At 36.3% G+C, this 25440-nt stretch overlaps 1 protein-coding gene across 5 annotated transcripts in view; it reads left to right on the forward strand.

Moving 5' to 3' along the window:
- Nucleotides 1-25440, forward strand: part of KAT6B (lysine acetyltransferase 6B) — a 109106-nt gene that overhangs the window by 43444 nt on the left and 40222 nt on the right. For 3 of the 5 annotated variants that reach the window (XM_027739855.2, XM_027739854.2, XM_039379222.1), the window contains exons 3-9: nucleotides 10654-10762; nucleotides 16900-17015; nucleotides 17180-17261; nucleotides 18254-18386; nucleotides 21644-22572; nucleotides 23524-23645; nucleotides 25103-25218. In XM_027739855.2, the coding sequence (XP_027595656.1) occupies nucleotides 10654-10762; nucleotides 16900-17015; nucleotides 17180-17261; nucleotides 18254-18386; nucleotides 21644-22572; nucleotides 23524-23645; nucleotides 25103-25218 (1607 nt within the window). The remainder of the gene's footprint in view (nucleotides 1-10653; nucleotides 10763-16899; nucleotides 17016-17179; nucleotides 17262-18253; nucleotides 18387-21643; nucleotides 22573-23523; nucleotides 23646-25102; nucleotides 25219-25440) is intronic. The other 2 variants (XM_027739857.2, XM_027739859.2) reach the window with 2 other exon arrangements.

Below are 25440 nucleotides of genomic sequence, written 5' to 3' on the forward strand. Positions count from 1 at the left end.
TTTTTAAACAAAAAATCCACACAATAAAACAAGGAAACCAAACCATAGCGCTCTCTATTTAAAGCTTCCATTTCCTAATCACATCAGTGGAAGAAATCTAAGGGAAGAGTTCTCCTGTAATCCCGTATCAGATTCTGAAATTTGCAGCCCTAATAATGCTGCTTTGGTCCTAATATTTTTCCCTTCACGTTTTTGAGGCAACTAGGCAGGATATGTCTTGTCTTTGTGCAGAAATTCAGCTACTTCATCTTGGAGTAGAACAGGGCTCTGCTTGTTTTATTTAGAATTGCATTTCAAACACTCACCCAGTTTCAAAAATACCTACTTCTGTATTTAGTATACCAGTATTCAAATCTAGATCATGTTGACAGTAAACTTGCCCCAAAGAGTAAACTAGATAAAATATGCATATGATCAATTTAATATGCAATTAAACATTTTCCCTGAGCAATTAGCATCAAGACAACTAATAATTATCCTGTGCCACACTGCAAACATTATACACATTTATGTAGGATGTCTTTGGGTAATAAGTTATGAGTAAAAATATGCATGTATACAAACATCTGAGTAAACATAATATCATGGCAATGAAGCGTGTGCTTTTCATACTGGAGTTTATTTAATCTGCTTAAAAACAATACCTTTCCCCGAAGAATGTAAAAATTGACATGCTCATGGGATCACGATCAGCGAATTGCACCACTGCTTGCTTGCTTGTGATTACGTGTGTCACCTGCTTCATTCTACTTGCATTGCAGTAAAAGATAAAATTTTGAGTTGGAAAGTGCAATCCCATTTGAACAACTGCATACACATGTGACAAAACCCGATGGATTCCATACCAAAAAGTTTGTAAGTCTCCTAAGCCTATGAAGAAACTGAGATATATGAAGACAGTATGGAAGTTTGCAAGTGATGAGCAAGATTGTAGAAAGTTAGATACATAATGAACTTTAGCTCTGAATCAATACCTAGAAGTGTACTGGACGGTGAGATTTTTGGAAGGGTTACACATTAATGATGTGGATGCTTAACTGCATGTTGTCAAACACAGTGGATGACTTGGCCAGTGATACAGAAGGTGAGGTCATGATGGGGATGATAATGATATGTAGTTGCTTAAAGCTTAAGTACATAGTTTTTGTTATAGAGAGTGCATGGCTAATAACAGAAATATGTGATGCTCTTAAAGACATCTAAATGGATTTAAAGGATTAAGTTTTGAGGGAGTTGGGAAGAGTAAGAACTCATTATTTTGGAAAAAGAAAAATTTGAGAATTACATAAAATGGAAAAATGTCACTTGGAAGATGTGACATACTTCCACTGGTGATAGATATGTAAGGAGTAATACCACTTACGTATAACCTGCTTGACTGGATCTGCAGGAGTGATCTGACTTTTTTGTTGGGACTCAATGGACTACTTGGGAGAGGGCTTGAAGAAAAGCAAGTCTGTTGTTGGTACACCTGAGGTTGTTTAGTGTGCCAAATGGAAGAGCGCAATTTAATAAACAAACAAACAAAAAAGTCTTTTAGCAAGAAACTAGAGACTAAAATGTTTAGACTTTGAACCATTCGCTGATCTCATAGTAGGCAACTAAGGAAACAGAATGGATGCAATTTGGTGCTGAAAAGGAAAAAGGTTTTGGAGCCTCTCAAATTTTAACTGTTCTTAAAATATCATTTCAGATGAGTCTGAAGAAGACAAAAAATTTATGTCTTAGGTGCAGAGAAAAATGGAACTGAGTTATCTTTGTATAAAATCTAACTTACAAATGTGTTTTGAATTAATTTCCCAAGAGTACCTTGCAGAAGGTGAAAAAAGGGCACAAACCCAATTGTATAACATTGTTTATGTGCAGTACTGATGGTGCATGGTCTGTTCAGGTTCATCTATTTGATAGAGACAACTTATAAATGTGTATTCCTGAAGAAACTATATTGCCACAGGTATTAATAATATATCTGAAAAGTACTAAAATAATTTTCCCCCTTTTCACTTCAAAACCATTGAAGATAGAATTTCAAGAAGTCTGAAGACTGCTTGGCCCAAGTTTATTATACATTGTAGATGATGGTCATCAGAATTACAGGAAGGTAGAAAGCTGCAGTGTATATAGGATGTATTTACAGCTTGAGCTATTGATAATCTGACTGCTAAGCACAACTACCTTATAGTGGCAGATTCTGTAGTTAGACTCCAATTTCAGGGTGGAGAATGCAGAAGAGGAGACTTGAGGATAGCCTTCTTCATAGCTCAGTTATGTTAAGACCTTGGTTACAGAAGATCTTTTATTATTTTAAAACCACTTCTTGCTACTACAGTGGAAAGGTGAGTACATTTTTCTGTTGTTTAGTCCCAGGTGCAGGACAAAAGCAAGAAACCTACACATTAAACAACAAATTCCCTTCTCCCATTCAGGAGGGAAAAGCCACCTTTATCCTGTAGGGCTACCATAGCGTGCTGATATTGCCTAGGATAGAGTTCATTTTCTTTATAGTAACTAGTATTGGGCTATATTTTGGGGTTGTGTTGGAAACTTTGGTGATAATAGAGGGATAGCTTTTATTATGGCTGAACAGTGTTTACCCAGAGACAAGGCATCTTCTGCTTCTCACCCCTCCCCACCAGCAAGGAGGCTGGGGGTGCACAAGAATCTTGGAGGGTACAGAGCTGGGACAGGTGATCCCAACTGACTAAAAGGATGTTCCATGGCATAACATATTTTGCTCATTATATAAAATGGGAGTAAGAAGAGGTACATTGAGTGATGGCATTTGTCTTCCCATAACCATTACTCATGATGGAACCCTGCTCTCCTGGAGATGGCTGAACACCTGCCTGCCCATGGGAAGTGGTGCATGAATTCCTTAGTTTTTTGCTTTGGCTATTAAACTTGTGTTTATCTAAATCTATGAGTTTTCTGCTTTTACTCTTCTGATTCTCTTTCCCATCCTGATGTGAGGGCAGTGAGCAAGCAGCTGTGTAGAGCTTAGTTGCCAGCTGGGGTTTAACCATGACACATAGGAATCAACAAAAGATCACAGAAGGGATACAATTTAAATAAGTATCAGAGTTTGTTGACAGAAATGGTAGCAGGGCCTACATGTATCCAAGGGTTGTTTTTAGGCTGACTTCAGTAGCCCTGTGTGTCTATTGAAATTGGACTATAGTTTGAAAGCCTCCCTTCTGTAAGTGTAGAGGCTTTATATTAATTCTGTTGAAAATGAAAGCTGAGCCTCCAGAGGACTGTGAGACTTATCTGTATTTTTGAGCTGCTGCTTTGCACCCTTCTCTAGAAGATGTATCCTGTGCTTGCTTTGGGTAGCAGTTTTTCAGCAGAAAGTGGATTTTTAAAAAATCTTCAGTGGATAAACTGCAAACAAAACATGAATGCAGGATGACTTATGTACAACTAATTAAGGGGACTGGGACAAATGAATAAAACTCTTTCTAGAAAAGGTATGTGTGTACTTTTGTGAGGTTTTTCCTTTTTTTTTTTTTTTTTTAATCAGGGTTTCTTCCCTGCATGTTGGTCAATATTCACTGTGCAGACCACTATTCTTAGTGGTTTTCTTTCAAACAGTAATAAATTGAAGTCAGTTTTGGTTTTGTTTCTAATATGTTATATTATTTGATGAAACAATAGAAGTCTTTTGAAATGGAACTCTACTTTTATTTTCTTTTCCAGATTTCAAGGAAAAGAGACTTTTGAAGCCTAACGTTGCATTCTGTTTTCTAAGCAGTAATTGTTGCAAGTTCCTCTATTGTAGGTTGTATTGCTTCCCAGATTGGAAGAGTAGCAGGAATGTTCCTTTTAGTAACATAAAAAAAGAAACTGTATTTAGAAAAGTGTCTATAAGTGTATGTGATTTTATGCATGTCTTCCTCTGTACAGTGCTTTTTTATGAAGATGCAGGTTTAGTTTTTTGCTATTCAGTTCCATCAGCAGTAGTGTTGCTTGAGGACTGCTGAAGTTATTACTGAGGCACACAAAGACACATGGGGAGCTGTGTTCAAGTTGGACACATCATGTCCAGGGAGGTAGATGATGTATTTTCCTGTAAGAGCGAGTTAAAACACTTTAGGAGAGAACTTTCTAAGCATGAAAGATCACACTGTAGGCCTGGCCATATTTTTCTGGGTGGGGGGAGCAAGAGGCAAAATTTTTTTTGGTTTACACTTTTTGGCTTTTGTTGAAAAAAAAACAACTCAAAACAAACCAACCTACCAAACAATCAAAAACACTGGTGTGTTCAGGTGAACAGAGTTCCTAAACCTATTTAAGGAACTGTAGATTTCTTATGGGCTGGTGTGGGAGAGTGTTTCCCTTCCTGCTGTGAACTCTAGAAATATATCAATTTGGATTCACTTTCACAAGTTTCCCACCTCATAAGGTGTGCAGAATAGAAGTGAGATTTCGAGTTTTCAAGGTGATATTTCAAGAACATTATATGAGAGATGAGCTTTCTATGTGTGTTCTTACAATCTTCTTGGGCAGTCATCGGCCGATTGCTTGGGGCGTGCACACAAAGTGGAGATCATGGACTTGTAAGAATGTGCTTTGAACTCTGAAATCTAGTGTTACTCTTGCAGTTAGATAGCTTTGGGGTGTGTGAATCCAGGAGGACATGGAGCATTTTAAACCTATCACTTTTGGATAATTTATGTACCTGTAACAGTTACATTGTATATCATAATGCCAACACAGATGTAACCTTTGAAAGTCTAGGAGAGGGCTGATGAGAAGAGAAAGCCACTGTGTAGTACAGAAATCGGTTTTATAGAGCAAAAGAAATCATGAATCTGTGTTCCAGCAGTGGTGATAATCTTTGTGGGGAAGAGGAGAAGTTTCAGGCTGTAGTTCTTCCTCAACACAGTACCATTTATGCAATTTCTTGACCTAAAGGTGAAATAAAGAAAGTTGGCACCCTGGTCAGTCCTCTTTTTGAAACTGTCCTTGGGCTGGCTTTTGCTTTGTGCTCTTTGAGTGCATGGGCTACATGAAGGTTTTTAGCAGGTTTAATGTTTTCACACTTCTGCAGTGGTAGTTTTTACCATCGTTTGACTTAGTGGCTTTGTGGGCCTGTAGAACTAACATGGAAGCTACCGGATAGTTACTAGAAGTTGTTTTAAAAAACTGGAGTTCAGTTTAACTTATAATAACTTAGAATAAGTAGTTCCAGAAACATGATGGATTTTTTTTTTCAGATGTGGAAAGTAAACTCTATTTATTACACACAGAATGGGTGCAGTAAAGGGATTGCAGCTGAAAATACTCATATTGCCTTGTCTTGCCTGTGACCAAGAGCAGCTGCTTCAGTAGCTGAGACTAGAAATCAGTACGTGTCACTGATTTAGCTTTTGCTTTTCGGTATTAATATTTAAAAAACCAGTATTTAGAGATGCTACCGGTGGTATTTCTTGTTCAAAGACTTTTTTTTTTTTTTCAAACTATGATAAAAAAAAGAGCATTGATATCCCATGAAGGTACTTTGTGAAAATGTTAGTATTCTGAGAAGGGAAACTTGCTGCTTCTGTCCTTCCTAAGGCTGTAAATAGGCTGGGATCAGAACAGTGGACCTGTACTGAAGGTCATGGCAGTTTTAGTTTTCAGTAAAATTTGCCTCTCTGTCCTGTTAACCCTGTAATCACTTGCATGCTGTTTCTTTTAATAGGGTAATGGAGATCTAATGTTTGTGTGTCATGAATAAGGACGTGTCTTCCGCCAGGTTGTCAGATGGTGTTGAGGAGTTTCCGAAAAGGTATTGAGAGGCAGCTGCAAACTGAACAGTTGAGGTTTTTGGTTTACTAGTCAAACTTAAATTTCTTGTGAGTGTGTGCTAAACGTTTAATTTCTTTTAATGTGTGTGTAACACTTAATGAGACTAGCACTTAAAACTGTAATTGTCTGTACACAGCTAATGCCTAATAGTTTTCAGACAATCTGTTCAAAGCCTCAGAGTGCTATACTATGCAAATAGTAATCTTGCTTTCGGTGGGATTTGTAGTTGTGGGTAATGGCATACTCAAAAGTAAGACTGTTCAGGACCTAATGTGACTTTTTGGGGGTGGGATGTTAGAACATGCTAAATGCTTTAAGTATTTCGTGGGAATTATAAGTATAGTCAGATAAGCATATAAATTCCACAAGCCCGGAAACTACAGTAGGTAAAAAAATTGTTATTTTGGGCTGGAGTTTTGAGACAAGTTCTGATGTAAGGTAACAGAAATCCAGCTGAATTTTCACCAAGGATTGCTTTTGTGCAGTGGCAAAGCCTGTTAGCTTCTCAGAATAGATAGCTGGGAGTCATTAAAATAAATAAAATAATTTACTGGTTGCATAAATGACTTCTAAGTCTTTGCGTAAATATGGGAATTGTACTAGTTTAACTAAATGCTAATGTTAACTGTGTTGTTCTTTCTAAATTAGTGATGATGTGAAAGGTGCCTTGGCCATGGCATGGGAGTTTGGAACTATATCTTTAAGCTCCTTTCCAACCAAACCATTCTATGATTCTTTTTTTTTTTTTTTTTTTTTTTTTTTTTTTTTTTTTTTTTTTTTTTTTTTTTTGTGGACCAGTCAGAATGCAAAATATATAAAGACTGAGAGCAGTAAGGATAGTGAGTCCTTACTGTTTCAGAATGTGTAAACTATGCTGAATAGTTGAAACTCTTTGGTGGAGTTTCTGGTGGTTTGGGATTTTTTCATTTTAATCAGTAATGAAACACTTATTGAAGGCACTAAACCAATATGTTTCTGTTACGTTTATGTTTTTTATTCTTATGTTCTGAAGTGACTGAAATGATGAAGCTATAAACAAAATTGAGTGTGCACACGTTCATAAAATTTTTAGTGAAAACTGTCTTAAGCATAAGGATAATCACAATCAATTATTGTTTAGAATGGTTTTGAAATTATAAATGTTATGAAATTATTTTTTTGTGGTGTGCTTTGGTGGTGCTGTATCATGATACAGTACATGGTTTTAACACTAGAGGGTTGATGGACTGCAGTGGTTGTATGTATGAGGTTTTAAGGGATTGATTGACTATGACAGTTGGATGTGTGGTACTTAAATAAATATGGTTCAATTTCTACTTGGAAAGTTAAATAAAAAACCCAGCCTGTTTACAGGTGCTGAGTTGATGGTCTGTTATTGCTCGAGTGTGTGTGTGTGTGTGTATATATCTGTGTATATATATATATTTTTATTTTTTTTTTAAATCCTGTTGCCTGACTGCTCTTTCTGAAGCTTCAGTTTCTGAACACAAGTGTGTGTTGGCATAAGGTATCAATATTCTGTAAATTTGGTCTCAGTGCGATTGGAAACGCAGTTGTTAGAACAAGGCAGCCTTTTAAATTTGGATGTACAATTTCCAGTGACCTGAAAAACTAAGTGGTTTTGCAAGTTGTGACTTACCTTGTTCACGGAATTAAAGGGATGAAAAATTCTTTTCAGCTTTAGTTCTGTTGAAGTAATAGTATGTTGCTGGGTAAGCATTATTCAGACCTATCTTGAGTGACAGAGCAGACACCATGCTCCTAAAGGTTTTGTAACACAAATATTAATGTGGTTCTTAAATATTAGATAAAAAAGGTACTTTCCTTTTAAACTGAGAGTGAAAAACAAGAAAAATATTACTGGTTCATCTGATATAAAATGTTGCAGTGTTGAATAACTGACTATACTACTTCCTGTAGGAGATGAAATGAAATTAACCTTCCTGAAGACTAATCATTGTTTTTAAAAAGATAATTATATACGATGGCTATATTTTAGAAGATAAACTAATGACTAGGAAAAGAGATTTTCTTTTAGAATTCTCTTAGATTAAGGTAGGAGGTGCAATGCTGTTTGGTCCTACATTCTGCTACAGTTAGAAAACCAGCCAAAAAACCCCACCATCTCCCCAAAATATTAACCCCGAACCCCCTTAGTTTATCCTAAATGAGACAGTTGTGGGCCAGAACTAATACTGCCAGTATGAATTTAGTTTTATTTTGACTGTGCAAGCTAAAATAGTAAGAAACTCCGTTTTGTTTACTGTGCAGACAAGCATGTGTGTGTATTCTTAACTTTCAGTAGTTAAGAGAGCAGCCCCTGTAATACAGTTATTAATGTAAATGGCTTCAAAATATATATTGGAGCCTGTGAGTTTCTTGAAAACTTGTGTGCAAAGTGATAGGATTTGCGAGCTCTTTGTGATGAGGTTTGGTATGGGAACATCAGTCTTTGTAGCCCTGAACTGCCAACAACCTTTGTCCTTTATTTTACCTTCAGTAAAAAAGGGCGGGGGGCGGTGGTGGTTTGAAATAGGGAAGTAAATGAATGTTGGCTAATGGCCATGTCTTTTCCTAGAGCAAGAAAAAAATAATCTTGGAAAGATAGATGAGATTGTGGACCTGGATTTGAATGATATGTGATGTTTTGTGAATTATTTATCAGCACGAGCATTTTTGAAATGGCTAAAGCTCTGTTATATCAAAGGGAAGGAGAATGGTATGGTTGCCAAGAGGAGATTTTTACCAGATTCCACTAAAAGAATAATATTTCTTTTTAAATTATCTGTATTAAACTTTTAACTAGCAGTTAAGAAATGTCCACACAATGCTACAAGTTGCATTTGGAGAGCTCTGGACCATTTTTCTGCTGCTGATTATTGGTATGTTTATGTTTGGGTTTTTTTTGTTAATATCATTTTGCTCCAATGACATATCTGATAAAAGCAAAATGATGGGACAGATCTGCTGAATTATGATATCTTGCAAGAATAATAACTCATTTTATTTGTATATATATTTGTTTTTAACAAGTGAAAAATCCTGCAAATCGGTAAAACTCTTCCCACCTATAGAATTACTGATCTCATTCAATGCCATCCTGCTAAAACTGACAAAGAACATCAATAATTTTTTTTTTAAGAATGACTGTTTTAAAAAACTGCCAGTTTCATAACCTAAACAATTTTTTTATCCGCGTAACAATTTAATATTTCAGCTATCCATACAATCCATAATGGAGGTCTTAGTAATATGACAGAGTGCAGATGCAGTTTGTTCCTACTAATTATAAAAGGTAATAGCAGTTCCCTTTTGTAGTTAATGAAAGAGAACACACATTTCCATACTTATGAAAAGACTTCAACTCTTATGTTTTATGTCTATTCTTTGGGGTATACAAGTATGTCAGTATTTCAGTGATTGGATTGTGAAGAGTTGAACAGCGAGCAGACCTTGTGAGGACTAAGTTGTCAGAAAAAGTAGGATGCCTTGGAGTATATTTATATGGAAGTGGTTGTAGGCTAGGGTAAGGATATGTGTGCTCCTCTTGGATGGGTAGGACAAATTTGCCTTGCTGGTGTTAGTATTCTTCAGAATCTGCTGCTCTGCTTAAGGTGATCATGAAGCTTAGTAACATAACAGTAGTTTCAATATTTTTGTATTATGTTGAGAGAAGGGCATATCTACATGCAGCTAATTCCCTCATGAGAATACCCTTAAAAATAAGCATTCCCCACTTCCCTGATCTGTAATGGAATGGAGATTTATAGGTCTGTCAACTTTCAAAGTATTACATCATAAAGCGGAAATGTAAAATGAAGGTAAAACCAATAAATAATTACCCTGATATATTAAACTAACAGCATTTCTTACCTAAATCTGGAAACCGTGAATGCAGAAGAAACTATTTTAATTTATGTGTTGTTGTGAGATGAGCTGCTGGAAGCCAGTCTGGGAAGGTACTCTATTATTTGAGTATCCCACTTGGGAGAAATAGTTGCATATAATTTTGTTGCAAACCTGCTTACAGATACTTCCACATATTCATTAATCCATTAATATTTTGGATGTTGCAGGTAAGTAGTTTCATTAAAGCTCCAAAATGTAATGCAGAAACTCTTTAATAGGTATTTAATCTCTGACAGCTTGTCACATAGTGGATTAGGAGAATGGGAAGTAAATTTGTATCAGTTCTGAAGTTCTTCTCTGCGTTTTGCTTCTGGACATTGAAAGATTTGCATGGGGTTTTATTACAATTGTGTAGCAGAGCTGATGGGACTCATCAGACTGGAATGGATAGCCCTTGATCTGTTGAATCCAGTGTTTTTACCCTAAAATGGTAGTTGCAGAGGGAGGTGTGAGTTGTATTGGATTTCCAAGTAATAAATTATGTCTTAAATATGAGAGTTTTTAATAAGTTTGTGTTCTTTCATAAAGGAACTGTATTCATCTGTAATAAAGACCAGTTTACGTGTTGATCTTTGAGCACTATTACATTTGAAGAACAAGTGAATGTGTAATGCAGTTGAAATTGTGTGTGCAAGAATAGTGTCATAAGTTGTAATTTTTCCTTGTTTTTGTTAACACTAGTTTTGTATTGGAGACATTTATGTGGATTAGCGCACAGAGTTGCTTATTACAGGCCAACTTGAGGTTTATGAAATAAAATAACATTTTTTATAAAAATATGAAATAAAACTTTGTTATTCCGAAGTTAGCGAAGGGAATGTTTGTCTTGGTAATTAATATATGGTATGACAAAATACAAGGTAAAAGCCACTGAAGCTGGTGGGTTTTGGTTGTTTTGTTGTGTTTTTTTTATTTTTTTGCTAGCTAACTCTATCTGTTTATTTTTAAATCTAGCCACGAGCTGATCCCATCCCGATATGTAGCTTTTGTTTGGGAACGAAAGAATCAAATCGTGAAAAAAAACCAGAAGAGCTCTTGTCTTGTGCAGACTGTGGCAGCAGCGGTAAGTTGGCTGAATTTACAAATACTAGAAATGTTCATATTTAAGTATGTTTTAAAAAAATATTTTAAACTTGTGAGCCTCATCCTGTCTTTGAACATACATAGATTGAGAACTGAAATGGGTGGAGTGGGGTGTGTAGAAGAGATTGGGGGTTTTTGTTTTATTTTCTCTCAAATTTTGTCATCTGGATAACTAGGATAATTATAAATGAGAGGTGTGAATTCATCTTTATGTTAAAGTACAGATCTGAGTAAATTAATAGGGAAAACACACTTGTGAAATGCAGGAATTGTTTGAGATCTATGTTGACTCTGAAAACTCAGTTTTGCATTGTGACATCAAATGACATCAGGAATTTTGCTTGCACAGATTTGCAACATTTCAGAAGGTGAGGAGTAATCATAGTAATAAAGACTGTGTAGCAGTCTTTGCTGCTGCAAATCCTCATTTTGTTATAAAATGATTCTGTTACTCTAGTGGGAATTTGAACAATGTTTCAAGTAACATACTAAAGTAGTTGGGCACCTGTTACTTGTCAGGCACAAGATGGTGACACTCTACTGATTGTGTGTACCTTGTTCCTATGTGCTGCAGCAGCTCTTGCGAGTCTGTGTGGCTGTTCTTAATGCAGGTGCTTCCCCTAAGGTGAGCAATGAGGTTAACTTGGAACATGAAATACTGTAGCACACTTACTTTGTGCAGAGCTTATTGCATGGATGATACCCAGCATGTTCTTGGCCTGGATTATTGCTGGTTCACAGAGGGATTTGGTAAGAAACTTGGATAAATTTCTACCACAACTCTATGCCATAAAACTTTTTCTAAAGCAACTCTTTAGTTCTGGATGTGAAAATTCTCTGATCAGTTTACCTATTCTTAAAAAATCCTGTGTGGAAAATAGCTATGTTAGAAAAGGAGTTAATTGGTACAGTTTGTCAGTTAAGTGCACTGCTTTTCTTTAGCTGTGCCAGTAAAAATACTTTTGCTCCCAAAAGCTTGCAGCTGCATTGGGAGATACTTTTGGTAAAGCTTTGCAGTGTACACTATCCCATCCCAGCTCCAAGACAAAATAGCAATACTGCTTAAAGTCAGAGGCTGCAGAGGTGCTTGGTGCTGCCCCTTTGTGCTGGCACCTTATGTATAAACTTGCTTGAGGAACACATATAATTGAAATGCATTAAGGTTAATCAGTTCCTCATTCCAGTTCGGTGCAGAACTGTTACCAGCTTATATGCCAGAATGAAGAAGAGGGAGGTGTTTGGGAGGAACATGAGCAGAGAAGCAGTACTATGCTACTTTGAGAAGGCTGGAAGTGAAAGTAGAGTTTTGTTATCTTTGAATTCGGAGTCCATGTGTATCATCATTTTGTAGGTGTGCTGAAGATAGCTATCATAGTGCCCAAGACAGAGTAAAAACAAAACTGTGTGGATAAAAATGTCTTTTCAGTTCATCAGGATATGTTTTTGTCTGTGTGCTCCTTTATCTGTCACCCCAGTAGTTACTTTGTATTTTAGCAAGTGTATTTTTTAATATATTTAAACCAATTATTACACTCTGAAGTAAGAAAATTACTTTTTCACCCCAGTATGCAACAGCAAACCCCATAGATTTTAAACTGTCTTCCTTTAGTGCTTTATGGATTTCCTATATTTTCAAATCTGTTTTCTGATATTTGGAAAATTAATAGGATTTGTGCTTGGTTAGACTCTGGTGCATAGAGCTTACATTAATCAGGTGAGCTTAGATACTGGCTATTCTTCTGTTGTATAATAATCCCCTGGTGGGTCTGAGACACTTCAGAACTGGAAGTCTTGACTTTCATGGATCAGCTTCTATTTGAATTAACATCGATACATTCTCTCTGCCTCATTAAGACTAAATTATCTTTAATTAGTTCCTCAGATGTATTAGATATAAAGAATGAAATGTTGAGACTGCCAATCAGTTTGCTGGATGGTTAAACTTTAGCTACTGGTGCCTAACTAAAATAAAAACCAATCTCAATGCAATTTATGAATAACAAAACTTCACTCAAGTGGAGTTTTATTGTAATTGGATTTGTAATTTTGCACATTGGAGTGTATCTCAAAGCTGGTCTTGCTGTCTAACAAATAGAAAAGAAATTGCATGTTGTGCACAGCAAGCAAATTGTTCAGCTGATCAGAGATTAAATTGCAGTGCCCACTACTGGCATGTCTGTTTTCCTTTTTTTTTCTGTGTCAAGTTGCTTTTGTCTTTCCAGGTAACGCTTATGCATTCTGAAAGTAGAAACTAGATGGATATCTGCACGTTTTTGCGGTATTTGGGAGGATAAAGTGTTTGTGTGGTGGAAATGAAATGCAGTGCTATGTCACTTTGCACAGAGCATTTTCTGAAGAAGATGAGGGATGTCAGACATGAGAAAACAAATCCCATTATGAAAGTAGACATAGCTCCTCTTGGTTTTTGTTATTTTGTTTTGCTGGGGTTTTTTTCCCTCCTGCGTTTTCCCTGTCTTTTGATTTTGAAAAATCAATACGCTTGGGAACTAGAATCAAGCTCTACTTCTGTTTTTCCAGTCGAGATGTGCAGAAGCAATTAAAGAGCTGCTGCTGACAGATTTTTTTTATGAGGGTGTTAAGTTGTAGAAAGAGGAAGGAAAAAAGTTGAGTGACTGGAGAACTATAATAATATTTTTTAAAGGGGAAAAAATAGCTAATAGAACACTTTTGGGTACTGTCCTTTCACATATTATCCTGAGGAGGCAAGAGGGTTACTGATCAAAGATGGGTAGGAGAGGCTAGAGAACAGAACAACAGAGACGTTGGACTCAGGTCAAGAGGAGTAGGGACAGAAAATGTCTGGCAAGAACTGTGCAGAGATTGCTTTCTAAATGAGATTTAGGATATGCTTTAGTAATGAGGGGATATAGGAATTGCCTTAATTATTGCTGTCTGTGTAAGGATGCTGGCTAGTTGGATAAAATGAATTGCTAAGAAACCTGCAGGTGGAAAAACCTAGTACATCCCCAAGGTAGGTGCTCTGACCATCTCTGCTTGTAGCTAAATAGTAATAATGCTTTCTACCTGAAAGGTTGTCAAACACAAGTTGAGGTGGGTTTTTTGGTGTGAATATATTATACGTTAGTTCCCAGCATTTGTATCAAAGTTAAAAATAACTGGAGATATTAGCATAACTAATTTAGCACAGTACTTAATCATAGTCACTGATCTAGTGCTTATTCTTTTTAAAGACTAGTTGTTTCATCAAATCTTTTAATGAATAAACAAGGCCCGACTTTGTGAGGTGGGCAGGTTAAAGGAGTCTTCTTCAGTCACAAAGGAATGACACGTTCAGTTTTGATTCCTGATCACACCTATTTCTGCCACATCAGTGTATTGGAAATCTTAACCTTTTCTAACAGGGATGGATAAGAATGAATTTTAAATGTTTAATTTTAAAATAAGCCTATATGTATTCCTGGTGGAAATTGCCAGCTTTCAAAGGTCTAAATTTCCAGTAATCTGCTAAGCTTGTGCGATACGTTAAAATATTGATGCTGCTGAGGTTTAAAAGAAAGTCAAGTGATGGAACCAAGAGAAATTACCAGCTGAAACACTTCAAAGTAGTGCTGATAAATCCTGGCAGATTTATCAGCTTCTGGATATGGAAAAGATAGTGTGTTTTTTATTTCAGTGTAGATTAGTTAGAGCTGAAATACTGCAAATTTTGAAGCCCAAAACATGCTTTCCTTCAAGTCTTTCAGATTTAAAGAAACTAGCTGTAAAATCAATGAAGGGCACAGTAACTTTGTTTAATTGACTACAGAAATCTGTTAAACTATGAACAGTAGTTAAGCAGAGTTCCTTTTAAAAGTGAAACTTGTATTGTTTACCACTTCATCTCTGGGAGGCATTACCCTCTACTTATTATTGTTATATTTGCACTGTGTCACTTTGGTCTAAAATGAATAGTGTAAGTATTATCAACTGTTATAGATCAATACCATATAGTGTTTAGAAATCTAAAAATTTCTATGCTGTCTCTGCTAGTGCATACCTAGGAAGGACAGTGAAAGAACATGGCAAATGTATAGTGATGGTTCCTATTTGCACCCTTCCAGCTTCTAGTTAGTTACTTGTGGCTCAAGGACTTGGAGTTGCAGGAAAAAATCTTCATATTTAATACCAATGGGATTTTTTCCTTGAATTTTTGTCCAATAATAAAATCTAACACTTCAGGATATTAACAAATGTATTAAGCTGTGTAATTGCTTGAATGAGAAATGCTGCATTGGTAGATAACTGAGAAATAAAGTAACACAGTTACACCTAATCTGTGCAACCAGTGGTTACCAACCAGTGAGAATGGATGTTTCTAATGCTTATACTTCCCAGTTATTTATTTAAAACAAAATTAAAATGAACAATTTTAACTGCAACTTTCTTGCTCCTTGAAATAAATCACTTCTGTGCAGGGTAGATAACTGGAATTAAATATACTTACATGGAGGTGATTGGGTTATGATTACACTTAATGTGTTCATATAGTTAAGTCATGGTTGATGAAATAAGTCTTTCTTTGATATTGATTACTAATATCAACCACTCTAGGGAGCTTTTTTCTTATTTCTTAGTTAAGTTTTATTGAAGGGAATAGTGTATCATTGAACTCAGCTATACAGTTACAGTATATCTGTCATGTTCAAGAAAAATAGTTACTTAAAGTGCATGCTCAGTTTTAATCACAAAAATTAGTTGATATATCTTAAGCTGTATGCTAAGAATCAAATGGCAATGCTTTTTCAACATCTTTGTTTTTGAAACTACTCTTTGAGTTTATTACTGATTGCTCTTCACTAATAGATTATATTCCTGCATTTTATTTTGAGAATAACAAAAAGTGGATTAAGCCTTGAGTACGTGGAATAAAAGGAAGTTAAACCTGAACTTTGCGCTTATTCAAGTGGCTTTTGCATTCCGTCAGTTGTCTTTGCCTTTCATGCCTCAGTCCATTAGAAGACAAAAATAGCAAATGCTCATGGATTAGACTGTGTTCTTATTTGTAGTGTTTTTAGCTCAGTCCTGGACTGAGAAACAGTCGCTGGAGAAAGTCTGAATCACCGTGACTAGGCCATTACTAGAAGAAAGCGTGCATGCCAACTCTGACAGGGAGAAGAAAGCACCTTTCATGTGCACCACATCACTGCAGCCATCTATAAGTGCAGCATGGCATCAGGGATTCTTATCTCTGACAACTTGGGGGTTGATGTTCTTGATAATCTCTGAATATAATACTGTCAAAAAGTGTTTCCCTGGGAAGGCTTATCCCTTCCTATTTAGCAGTGCTTTTATCTTTTCTGGATTAAGGGTACACTCTGAGGTTGTTGAAGACATGAAAAAATGACTGCCAGTATTGCCTAAGGTGTTATATGTGTTTAGTTGTCTGGTGGATTCTATTAATTGGAAAAGTCATGTAGGCCTTCAAGGCTACTGCGAAAAGAGGATGGTCCTGCTAAGGAATAAAATACAGTTTCATGGGAGGTGGTAGTTCAACTACTTACAAGCCCCTGACCTCCTCAGTTTTAAATCTTCCATTGCAATAAACTTTTCTTGTGCCAATTGCCAGATTAATTTTTTTCCCTTCTTATTGTTCTAAAATTTTTCTTTGTATATAATTAAGCAATAAATTGGAAAACCACATATAGTTTGACTATGAAGTTTCTCTGGTAGATACTTAGTATATTTAGAAAAACAACTAATATGGTTTTATCTAAATATTTTCTCTTTATTTTGAGCTGCTAAGAAGGGGAGTGGGGTCAAGTTTGTAAAAATATTTTTTTCAGAACCAATGGCAGTTTAATATGCTATGGAAATAACATAGTGAAAATAAAAATTCAGTTTTAGGTGCTTGTGTAGACCATTCACAGGTGTCAGTTACGGTAGAAATCAGTTTTGTACCTGTCTTTGAGAATGGGTTTCATGGAAGTTATTCTGTATCTCTGTATGGAGTAGTAGGTGAGTTAAGTAATGTGTAGCAAAATCCTGAAAGTAGCTGGTGCTTGCAGGGTTCTGGTGGTGCCGGCTACATCCTGTTGAACTTAAAAATCAATCTAACCAATCCTAAATCTCAAGCTTTAAACACTTTGGTTTTTTTAGGACATCCATCATGCTTGAAATTCTGTCCTGAGTTAACAACAAATGTGAAGGCCTTGAGATGGCAGTGCATTGAATGCAAGACATGCAGTGCGTGTAGGATCCAAGGCAAAAATGCAGTAAGTTAGATTTGAGTGTTACCTGACTTTTCTTTGTTTATAGTAGCTTTATAATTAGCACATGTGCAAATACAAATAATTGATGTACAACTTCAAGCAATGCTGTATTAAGTCTTTTTTTCCTGTTCCTCTTCTCCATCCCCTCATCCCTGCCCACCCTTCAGGATAACATGCTTTTTTGCGACTCCTGTGATAGAGGGTTCCACATGGAGTGCTGTGACCCACCACTATCCCGAATGCCAAAAGGTGATCATGAAAATCCTTTCCATGATACTACTTCCCATTTGCAGTCTTTTCTTATGTTAAGTGACCAAAACCTCTTGAGCATGCTAATTTGTTATGGGTTTTTTTAATGATAAACACTATGATTTCATTCATGTCAAAGCCAACTTCGTCATTATGTGAGGACTTTTTTTCTCAGGAAAATAATAAAGGTGTGCATTCAGTTGACCAGATAAATTCACTGTGTAAATGAGTTGTTGGCCAGTCTATTGAAGGTGAAATTTTAGACAGGCTGTTAAAATGCTTGAAGTATATATATTGACAAGGAAATCCTTAGAGCAGATGGAAGAGACTATCGTTCATGCCTTTTGTAAGAGTAATTGAAAAAACAGACAAACAAAAAAAATGCATTTGTCTTCAGGTTTCCTGATCTCTAGATTTCTGATATACTGCACCACACTTTTGCTCTCACATCTTTATGGCTTTGCCTATTTAATTTTAAAGTTACACTAAAGAGTTTTTTTGAGTTCCTTCCCTCCTACTCCTCAGTCTTACCTACAATAGTGTGTAAGCATGGCCAACTAATGTTAAAAGGGTGCTAAATTCAAGTTGTTGTAGATCGAAACAAACATACCTAAGTGTGATCTGATATGGTCTTCAGCATGCCCTAACCTAGATTGCGTTGTAACACACATGTAATTTTTTTCCCCAATCTTAACTGTGTTTGAAGATCTAGGTAGTTTACGGAGGGACAAGCTAGAACAGAAATTCTAAGAGCCCATTTGCTTATAATGTTTTCTGTGGTCCTTGTTGCCTCTTGTTTTGCCCTTTCCTTGAGCACTTTGCTTTTAAAATGGGTAGAAGTGGATGAGGTTTTTTTGTCCAGTTCCCCTTCTTTCTGTCCTGTTCAAGAGCTAATTTGCTGACTGTGTATATACTTGGCATGTATCGTGCTAGACGCATGCAGTACAGATTAGATAAACTGTGTACAACTAAACTCTTTTTCCTTTGTGTAGGGATGTGGATTTGCCAGGTCTGTAGACCAAAGAAGAAAGGGAGAAAGCTGCTTCATGAGAAAGCTGCCCAAATAAGGCGACGATATGCAAAACCTATTGGACGACCGAAAAATAAACTAAAGCAACGAATGTTGTAGGTTTCTCTTGGGGTTTATTTCTTCATATGTTTTAGAGAATGTAGTCAGATAAGAGTTGGATACAGGTTTAAGTACAGTTTTTAACTGTATTTCAAGTTGGGGAAAAGAGATGACAAGTGATTTAATACATATGCCTTTCAGCCCAATGGCCTTCTGAATTATGCTAAGTGCTTTTTGTGTCACGTCAGAAGGTGATAAGAAAATTCCTGTAACTTAGTTTTTCAGATCCCATACATTTTTGTCAAAAATTGTACCACAAACAGATGCAAAGGAATTTCTGAATGATAACATATGCCACAGCTATATTTTAAGTGTAGCTTCAAATAATTGAAGTATGTACAGAATCTATACTAAGTGGATAATAACAAGGCAATTATATACAACTTCAGGAGACTGTTCTGCTCAAAGACCTGTTCAAAAACTATATAAAAATTACTTTATAAGTTAATATTGGCTCACAAAACCCATTCCAAAAAGTAAACTGTGCAAGTACTACAGAAGTTCTGGTTTCAGTGGTGCTCTGGAAAAGATGATTACTTGAATTTTGCTGTTAAGCTGCCACTGGTTACTAGGAAAAGGTTGCAATTCCTCTTGCTTCTCAGGACTGTGTTTGTCTAAGACAAGAGCGTGCTGTAATTTCTTTGGTGTTTGTCTTTCCAGGAAACACTGTAGTTGGACATTGTAAGGCTTGTTTGGAGGATTGTTTAAGTAGCGTTTGAATGCTGAGTTGACATTGCACTGAGTGTTAAACAGGAACAGGTTATGTGTGTCGACTATGTAGCATGTTGCCCTCTATCCCATGTTCTTATCCACGTATGCCTTTCTTTCCTCCTGTTCAACAATTATTTAACTGTTTGGCTATGTCAACTCAGCAGCTTTCTGACTCTATGAAATACTCATTCTCTCATGTGATTGTTACCCAGCCGTTTTTCTCTACGGTCTAAAAAAACCTGTCTCATATTATCCAGAATTGCACGATAGCTGCTGTAAAACTTTGCATTTTGCAAAATAAGGATTTTTGAAGCCAGTAGAGCCAACGTGAGAAAATAGAAAGAAAAGTACTCACAGTACAGTGCACTAGTCAAGTTTGATGTACTTGGTGCTGTGCAGCTTGCTGTATTCTCTTTTCCCTTTCTCTCTGCCAGGATCTTTCATCTTGCCTTTTTGGTCCTCATCCTAAAGTTCAGTGTATGTTGCTCTAGGAAAGTAGTGCAGGACGAGGATAAAGTGTGGCAGTACGTGAAAGTAAAAGATCTAGTTGTACTGGCTCATGAGAGCATGCTGTTAGAGTGGGTGAAACATTGCTTTACTTCTCCATTTTCCTCCTGAATAAATATCTAGGAACTTGAAGGTTGAAAATGTTGTGAAGATTTTACTGATACATTTTACTATTGATATTGAACCACAGCTTTTAAAGTGAACATCATGCTGAAGGATGTGGAAGTTGTTTTAGTATTTGATTATGAATAATTTCATAAAGGTTTCCTTTGCGGTGTATAAGCATGTTAGAGGAGTACTTTGGGGAGGTCTTTGTATTACTTCAATGTCTAATACATACATATATATATATATATATATATGTATAAACAAAGTAATCTTGTATTGGAAAAATTGTGGTTAGGAGATAAGACTTTTCCTCATGAAATCCTATTTAAAAGTGATTGCAGGGTATGGAACACAACAGTGCCATACATAAAAAGTGTGTGGTCACATGAAATGCAGGAACATTAGCCAATGCCACTTAGTTCTTGTGTAGCACAAAGAAAATCTGTCCAGTAGGACTGGAATAATTTTTTGCCTGTTGACCATGTGTAGGAAGCTCTTCACAGACAAATTACTGTGTAAGATTAACTTAAACCAGGTGTGTGCTGGCCTCTGGCACCACTACATCTGGTAGTGAGAATAGGTCTTGTGATACACATAAGCTTATGACACCAGAGGATTCAAAAGACTTAGAAGTTTTTTGGGTTTGTTGCCTCTTAGGAGCTAACCAAATTTAAGGATGTGTGGGTGGAAAAGGGACTACTTCTTAAAATGATGGGCCTTTGGAGTTCAGTAAGCCAGATGGTAGCCCTAGGCTGTTAAATCTCTAATTAGATGTAACCTGTTGCAATTAATTACTTCAGTATCTCAATTAAGAAGGCAAAAATCTGTGGAAGAAAATTTTCCGCTGCAAAGTAAATAAGCTGACTTCAAAGAGCAGGATGGAAAAGGGAATGAAAGAAAGCATGTGATGCAACTATATAGCTTTGTTTGCCTTTGTAATTGGATCATGCATCCTGATAGCTATTTCTTTTACTGCAGATATTTTTAAATGTTCTGTTTCTATGTGCTAAAATATACTATTCAGTATTTCTCTCAGTATAGTTCCTCTCTTCAGTCATTAGCAACTAGTTAAACCTGTAATTCTGCTGTCACAAACGTGTGCTTTCAGTGTGCCTTTTTTATTCCTAGCATTTAAGTAAGATTCTCCACTGTATTTTTTTTTTCCAACACCTTCCATGTTAGGCCTGCGTAGTTCGTGGTTTTTCTATAGACACACCTTCTTTACAGTTTTACTCTTTCCTTTGGCTTTTTTTTTTTTTTTAATATTGTTAGCATTTCTAAAGAAAACAGAGTGTATTTCTTTGGTTTTGTTTTAATCCTCTTAATAAACTACCTTATTTTGCTTTTAGGTCTTTGGTAGTAATTTTTACTACTAGTGTTGGCATACATAATCCAACAAGAGTGGGAAAAATAGCAATTTCTTGAAAATTGACTGCATTGCTTTAAAGGACTAATAGACTTTCTCTACAGTTTAAGCAAATGTAGTCTGAAGTTAAGTGTTTTGATATAATATATTAACACTGAAAACATTCATCTCCTTTGTGTGTAAAATAAACTATGGTGATGGAGCAGTTATTCTACAGACATGGTGCATTGATATTTTTCTCCAAATAAGCACACTTTGACTATGCCTAAAAGTAAGTGGGAAGGCTGTATACTTGGAAGGTCTTGCTATGCCAGCTGCTTCCAGTTATATGTATTGTGGACTATCTTTTAAAGAAAAGAGGGGAGGAGGAACATAAAGGAAAAGGAAAAAAAGTAGCTTGATATTACGTCATAGTGTGAAATGTATTTCCAAAGTGTGTATGTCTTTAAATTTCTTTAAAGATTTTTAAGTACAGTGGCCTAAGGAACTTGTATAAACTGTAGGACTTTTTGACAGTAAAGATTTCTAATACTGATTTTTATTTTTCAAATTTTTGCTTAGGTCTGTAACCAGTGATGAAGGATCCGTGAATGCATTCACAGGAAGGGGGTCACCTGGTAGGGGTCAAAAGACTAAAGTCTGTACCACACCTTCATCTGGTCATGCTGCATCTGTGAAGGATTCAAGCAGCAGATTGCCTGTTACAGACCCCACTCGGCCTGGTGCCACCACCAAAATCACCACCACCTCCACCTACATATCTGCCTCTACACTTAAAGTTAACAAGAAAACCAAAGGGCTCATTGATGGCCTTACTAAGTTCTTTACACCATCACCTGATGGTCGCAGATCACGAGGTGAAATAATAGACTTTTCAAAGCACTATCGTCCAAGGAAAAAGGTCTCTCAGAAACAGTCATGCACTTCTCTTGTGTTGGCTACAGGTACCACACAAAAGCTAAAACCTCCACCTTCTTCACTTCTACCCCCAACCCCCATCTCTGGTCAGAGCCCCAGTTCTCAAAAATCCAGCACTTCGACTTCTAACTCTCCCCAAAGTTCTTCCAATCAGTCAAGCATACCCTCCTTTAGTAGCCTTCCTAACAGCAGTCTGCTAAAGGGACTCTTTGATGGACTCTCTCATATCTATACCACTCAGGGACAGTCTCGAAAAAAGGGTCACCCAAGCTATGCACCACCCAAGCATTTGTGTAGTAAACCAGAATTATCTTCCACATCACCATCTAATAGCAATTTCTATGGAAAGAAAGAGGTTAGGAGTAGGTTTATTTCTCATGCCTGTGCCTCTGGATGGGGTGTGTCTAGAGGACATGCTTTTAAAGCAATTGCTCACCTCAGGAGAACAGCTTTCCTTAAAATGCACAGGACTCTAAGCAGATTAAAGTATAAAGTGACCCCTCAGATGGGGACCCCCTCACCAGGGAAGGGGAGCTTGACAGACGGAAGGATTAAACCTGATCAGGATGATGGTAAGCAAAGGTCAAAGCGCCAACCAAACCTGCGTCCCGTCCAAAACCAAAATTCTTATATTGTCACATAGGTCTTAGCTATTTCTCTTGTTCTTACTTCACTTTCATACAAAAGCAACACAACTTTGACCTTTTATCTAATACTGACTAAATCTCCAAAACATTTTTGGTTTTGTTTTTGTTTTTTTTTTTCTGACTAATACCACACCACCTTTTAATTATTTTTTGCATCTGTAGTGACACTAGGAGCCCCAAATGCCTCCATAATGTTGCTTATGGCTGTGTAGTACCGCATGAGTAGCCACTTGTCATGCTACTTTCTTGTTCTTCTCCTGCCATTTCTCTGGCAGTAGTGCTGTCATCATGATTGTGTGCTGTCAGTGCTTATAATGGTGGGCATTTCAATTCATTTCCCTCTGCTCCATTGCTTTTTCATGACCAGTTCCATCGTACTAGTCTCCACAACACTTGATCTTTACTGCTGTGAACTACCTTTTTTATAATTACTTTTATTTAAGAAAACAATACATTTAATTTATTGTGTTTGAATGTAGCTTAGCATTGATCTCCAAATTGTAAGGGCAACTTTTTTGCTCTTATATTTATTTTTACCTTCTAGAGTACACTAGAATTTATCAGGTGGCATAGTTCTAGCGATAGAATATACTTCATTTTGTGAGGTTCAAAACTAATTTATTAGAACTGGACTATAAAGGCTTATACAGACAGACAAGCAAATAATAGCAAATACCAAAAAATAGCTCATACAGCAGCAAACTACAAAAGAAGGGGGTAAGATTTCACTTCTGTTGCTTAGTAATCCCACATTCAGTTAAAATGGGGAGTCATAACAGCTATAGTTGCTATAATCCTATTTAGGAGTATCACTTTGGTAAGGCACATGTAACCTTCATGTCTGTGAATAAACTTTTTGCTGGTTTTAAATAACAGATACTGAAATCAAACTAAGCATCAAACAAGAAAATACGGATGTGTTTCTGTTGGGAAGCAAGGACACTGTTACACAGGAAGATTTGGAAGTATTTAAACAGGCTCGAGAACTTTCCCTGGAGGTAAGAATCATGTTGCATAAAATGTGGTTATTTCTATAAATAAAAACTCAGTTAATTTTCATAGTCTGTTCATCTTCATTTTTAATATATTCCTTTTTATCTAATATGTCATACTTGCTGTGAATTTTATTTGGGAGACGCTATAAAAACAGTTACCTTCTCCTGGATAGGAGACAAGGTATGGTCTTGGAATGGGTCAGATGGTAAGTTACACCTAGGATTTTTGAAAGATATATTTGAGCATTTTGGACACAGGAGTACAGGATTTAACATAGGGTTTAAAAGTAGCAGACATCCAGGTCAGGATCCTGGGTCGATGTTGGTCAGTAAGAATGGTGATTTTCCTCTGCAGATAAAGCAAAAGCTGTGAGAAGTTAAGTCTGTCCCAGAAAATACTGTTTGTTAGAAAACTGGGTTTAGTCAGTTCGTAAGTTTATTTTACACGATTACTTACCACACTTTCAGTTTAAATACTTTCCAGTTTCAGTGAAATTATTTGAACTGAATCAGACTAGTGAACCAGACTTTTACTTTTCTGTGTCCATGAAATGAATAACCAGTGTCTTTGAGAACCTGGGTCAGAAGTTTGGTGCATGTAATGTTTCAACTGCTGCTTTCTTAAAATGGTATCATAAATGACTGTCTTGTGCTTTTTCAGTAACAGAATTCACTTAATTTTTTTTTCAGGTTTAGTGTACAAGTACTGACATTACCTTCTGTATGGGTCCAACGCAGTGACGTTTTTACATTCTTCATTCAGAGCATGTTAACCAACAAACTCAAATTGAGTTTAAAGATTCTATTTCATTATTAGCTTGTCCTTCTGTTTGCTCATGGAAATAGTTCCCACCTCTTGCTTTCTTTATCTTTGATATGCAGTCCAAAAATGTTAGGTGGTAAGATTTTTATAATTTGTGAAATTGAAATTGCTTGTTTTTCCCCACCTTTCTTACTCTTTTGTTTTTGCCAGCCCTTTCGAGTCTAGCAGTCATTTTCTGATCAACTCAACTGCAATATATCTGAGATTAGTGTGTGTTAGTATACTGTTGACTGTTATGAGATAAATTCCAAGGATTGTACGAGTGTTGTGCTGATACCTTTGCTCTCATTATTTTGACAGAAGGACAGCTTTGAGTTTGAATCAGAACAGTAGAGAAGTCCTCGAATTAGATGCTGTGGGAGAAGAGCACTTGAGGCTCTTGTTCCTCTTATTTGGCTGGGCCATGAACCATTCATTTGTATCCACTTGTAAACACTGATCACTTACCTTCATGTTAAGTTGTTTGGCAGCTAGAAAGAAACTTTTGCTGTTTGTATTTGCTGTTTGCAAATTGTCCAGCTTTGAATTGCTGAAGCGTCAGGTTTCTCATGCCTTCAGTGGTGAAAATGATGATATAAAGCTAAAGTTTCTTTTACTTTTTCTGTAACTAATATTTTCTTTTTATTGCACCTGACAGAAAATTGGGTGTAAAAACACCGGTGAAACAAGTGGGAGATACCCTTCAGTGATTGAGTTTGGAAAATACGAGATCCAGACTTGGTACTCTTCACCTTACCCACAGGAATATGCAAGGTAGCAAGTTGTCAAGATTGCATGGTTGGAATTTTTACTGACGTGATAATTATAATTTATTTTCTTACTCTTTTGTAACTATTTATAATTTACAACCTTTAAAAGTAGATATGCCGTTTTAATTATAAATTACAAAACAAGAACTATTAAGAATTATTATAATTATTCTGTAATTATAAAATACAGAAAAAGAATTCCTTTTTAGCTAGTTCTAATCAAAGA

The sequence above is a fragment of the Pipra filicauda genome, unplaced genomic scaffold (genome assembly GCF_003945595.2).
Source record: "Pipra filicauda isolate LSUMZ 115617 unplaced genomic scaffold, ASM394559v2 scaffold15_size4787011_pilon, whole genome shotgun sequence".
Classification (NCBI taxonomy): Eukaryota; Metazoa; Chordata; class Aves; order Passeriformes; family Pipridae; genus Pipra; species Pipra filicauda.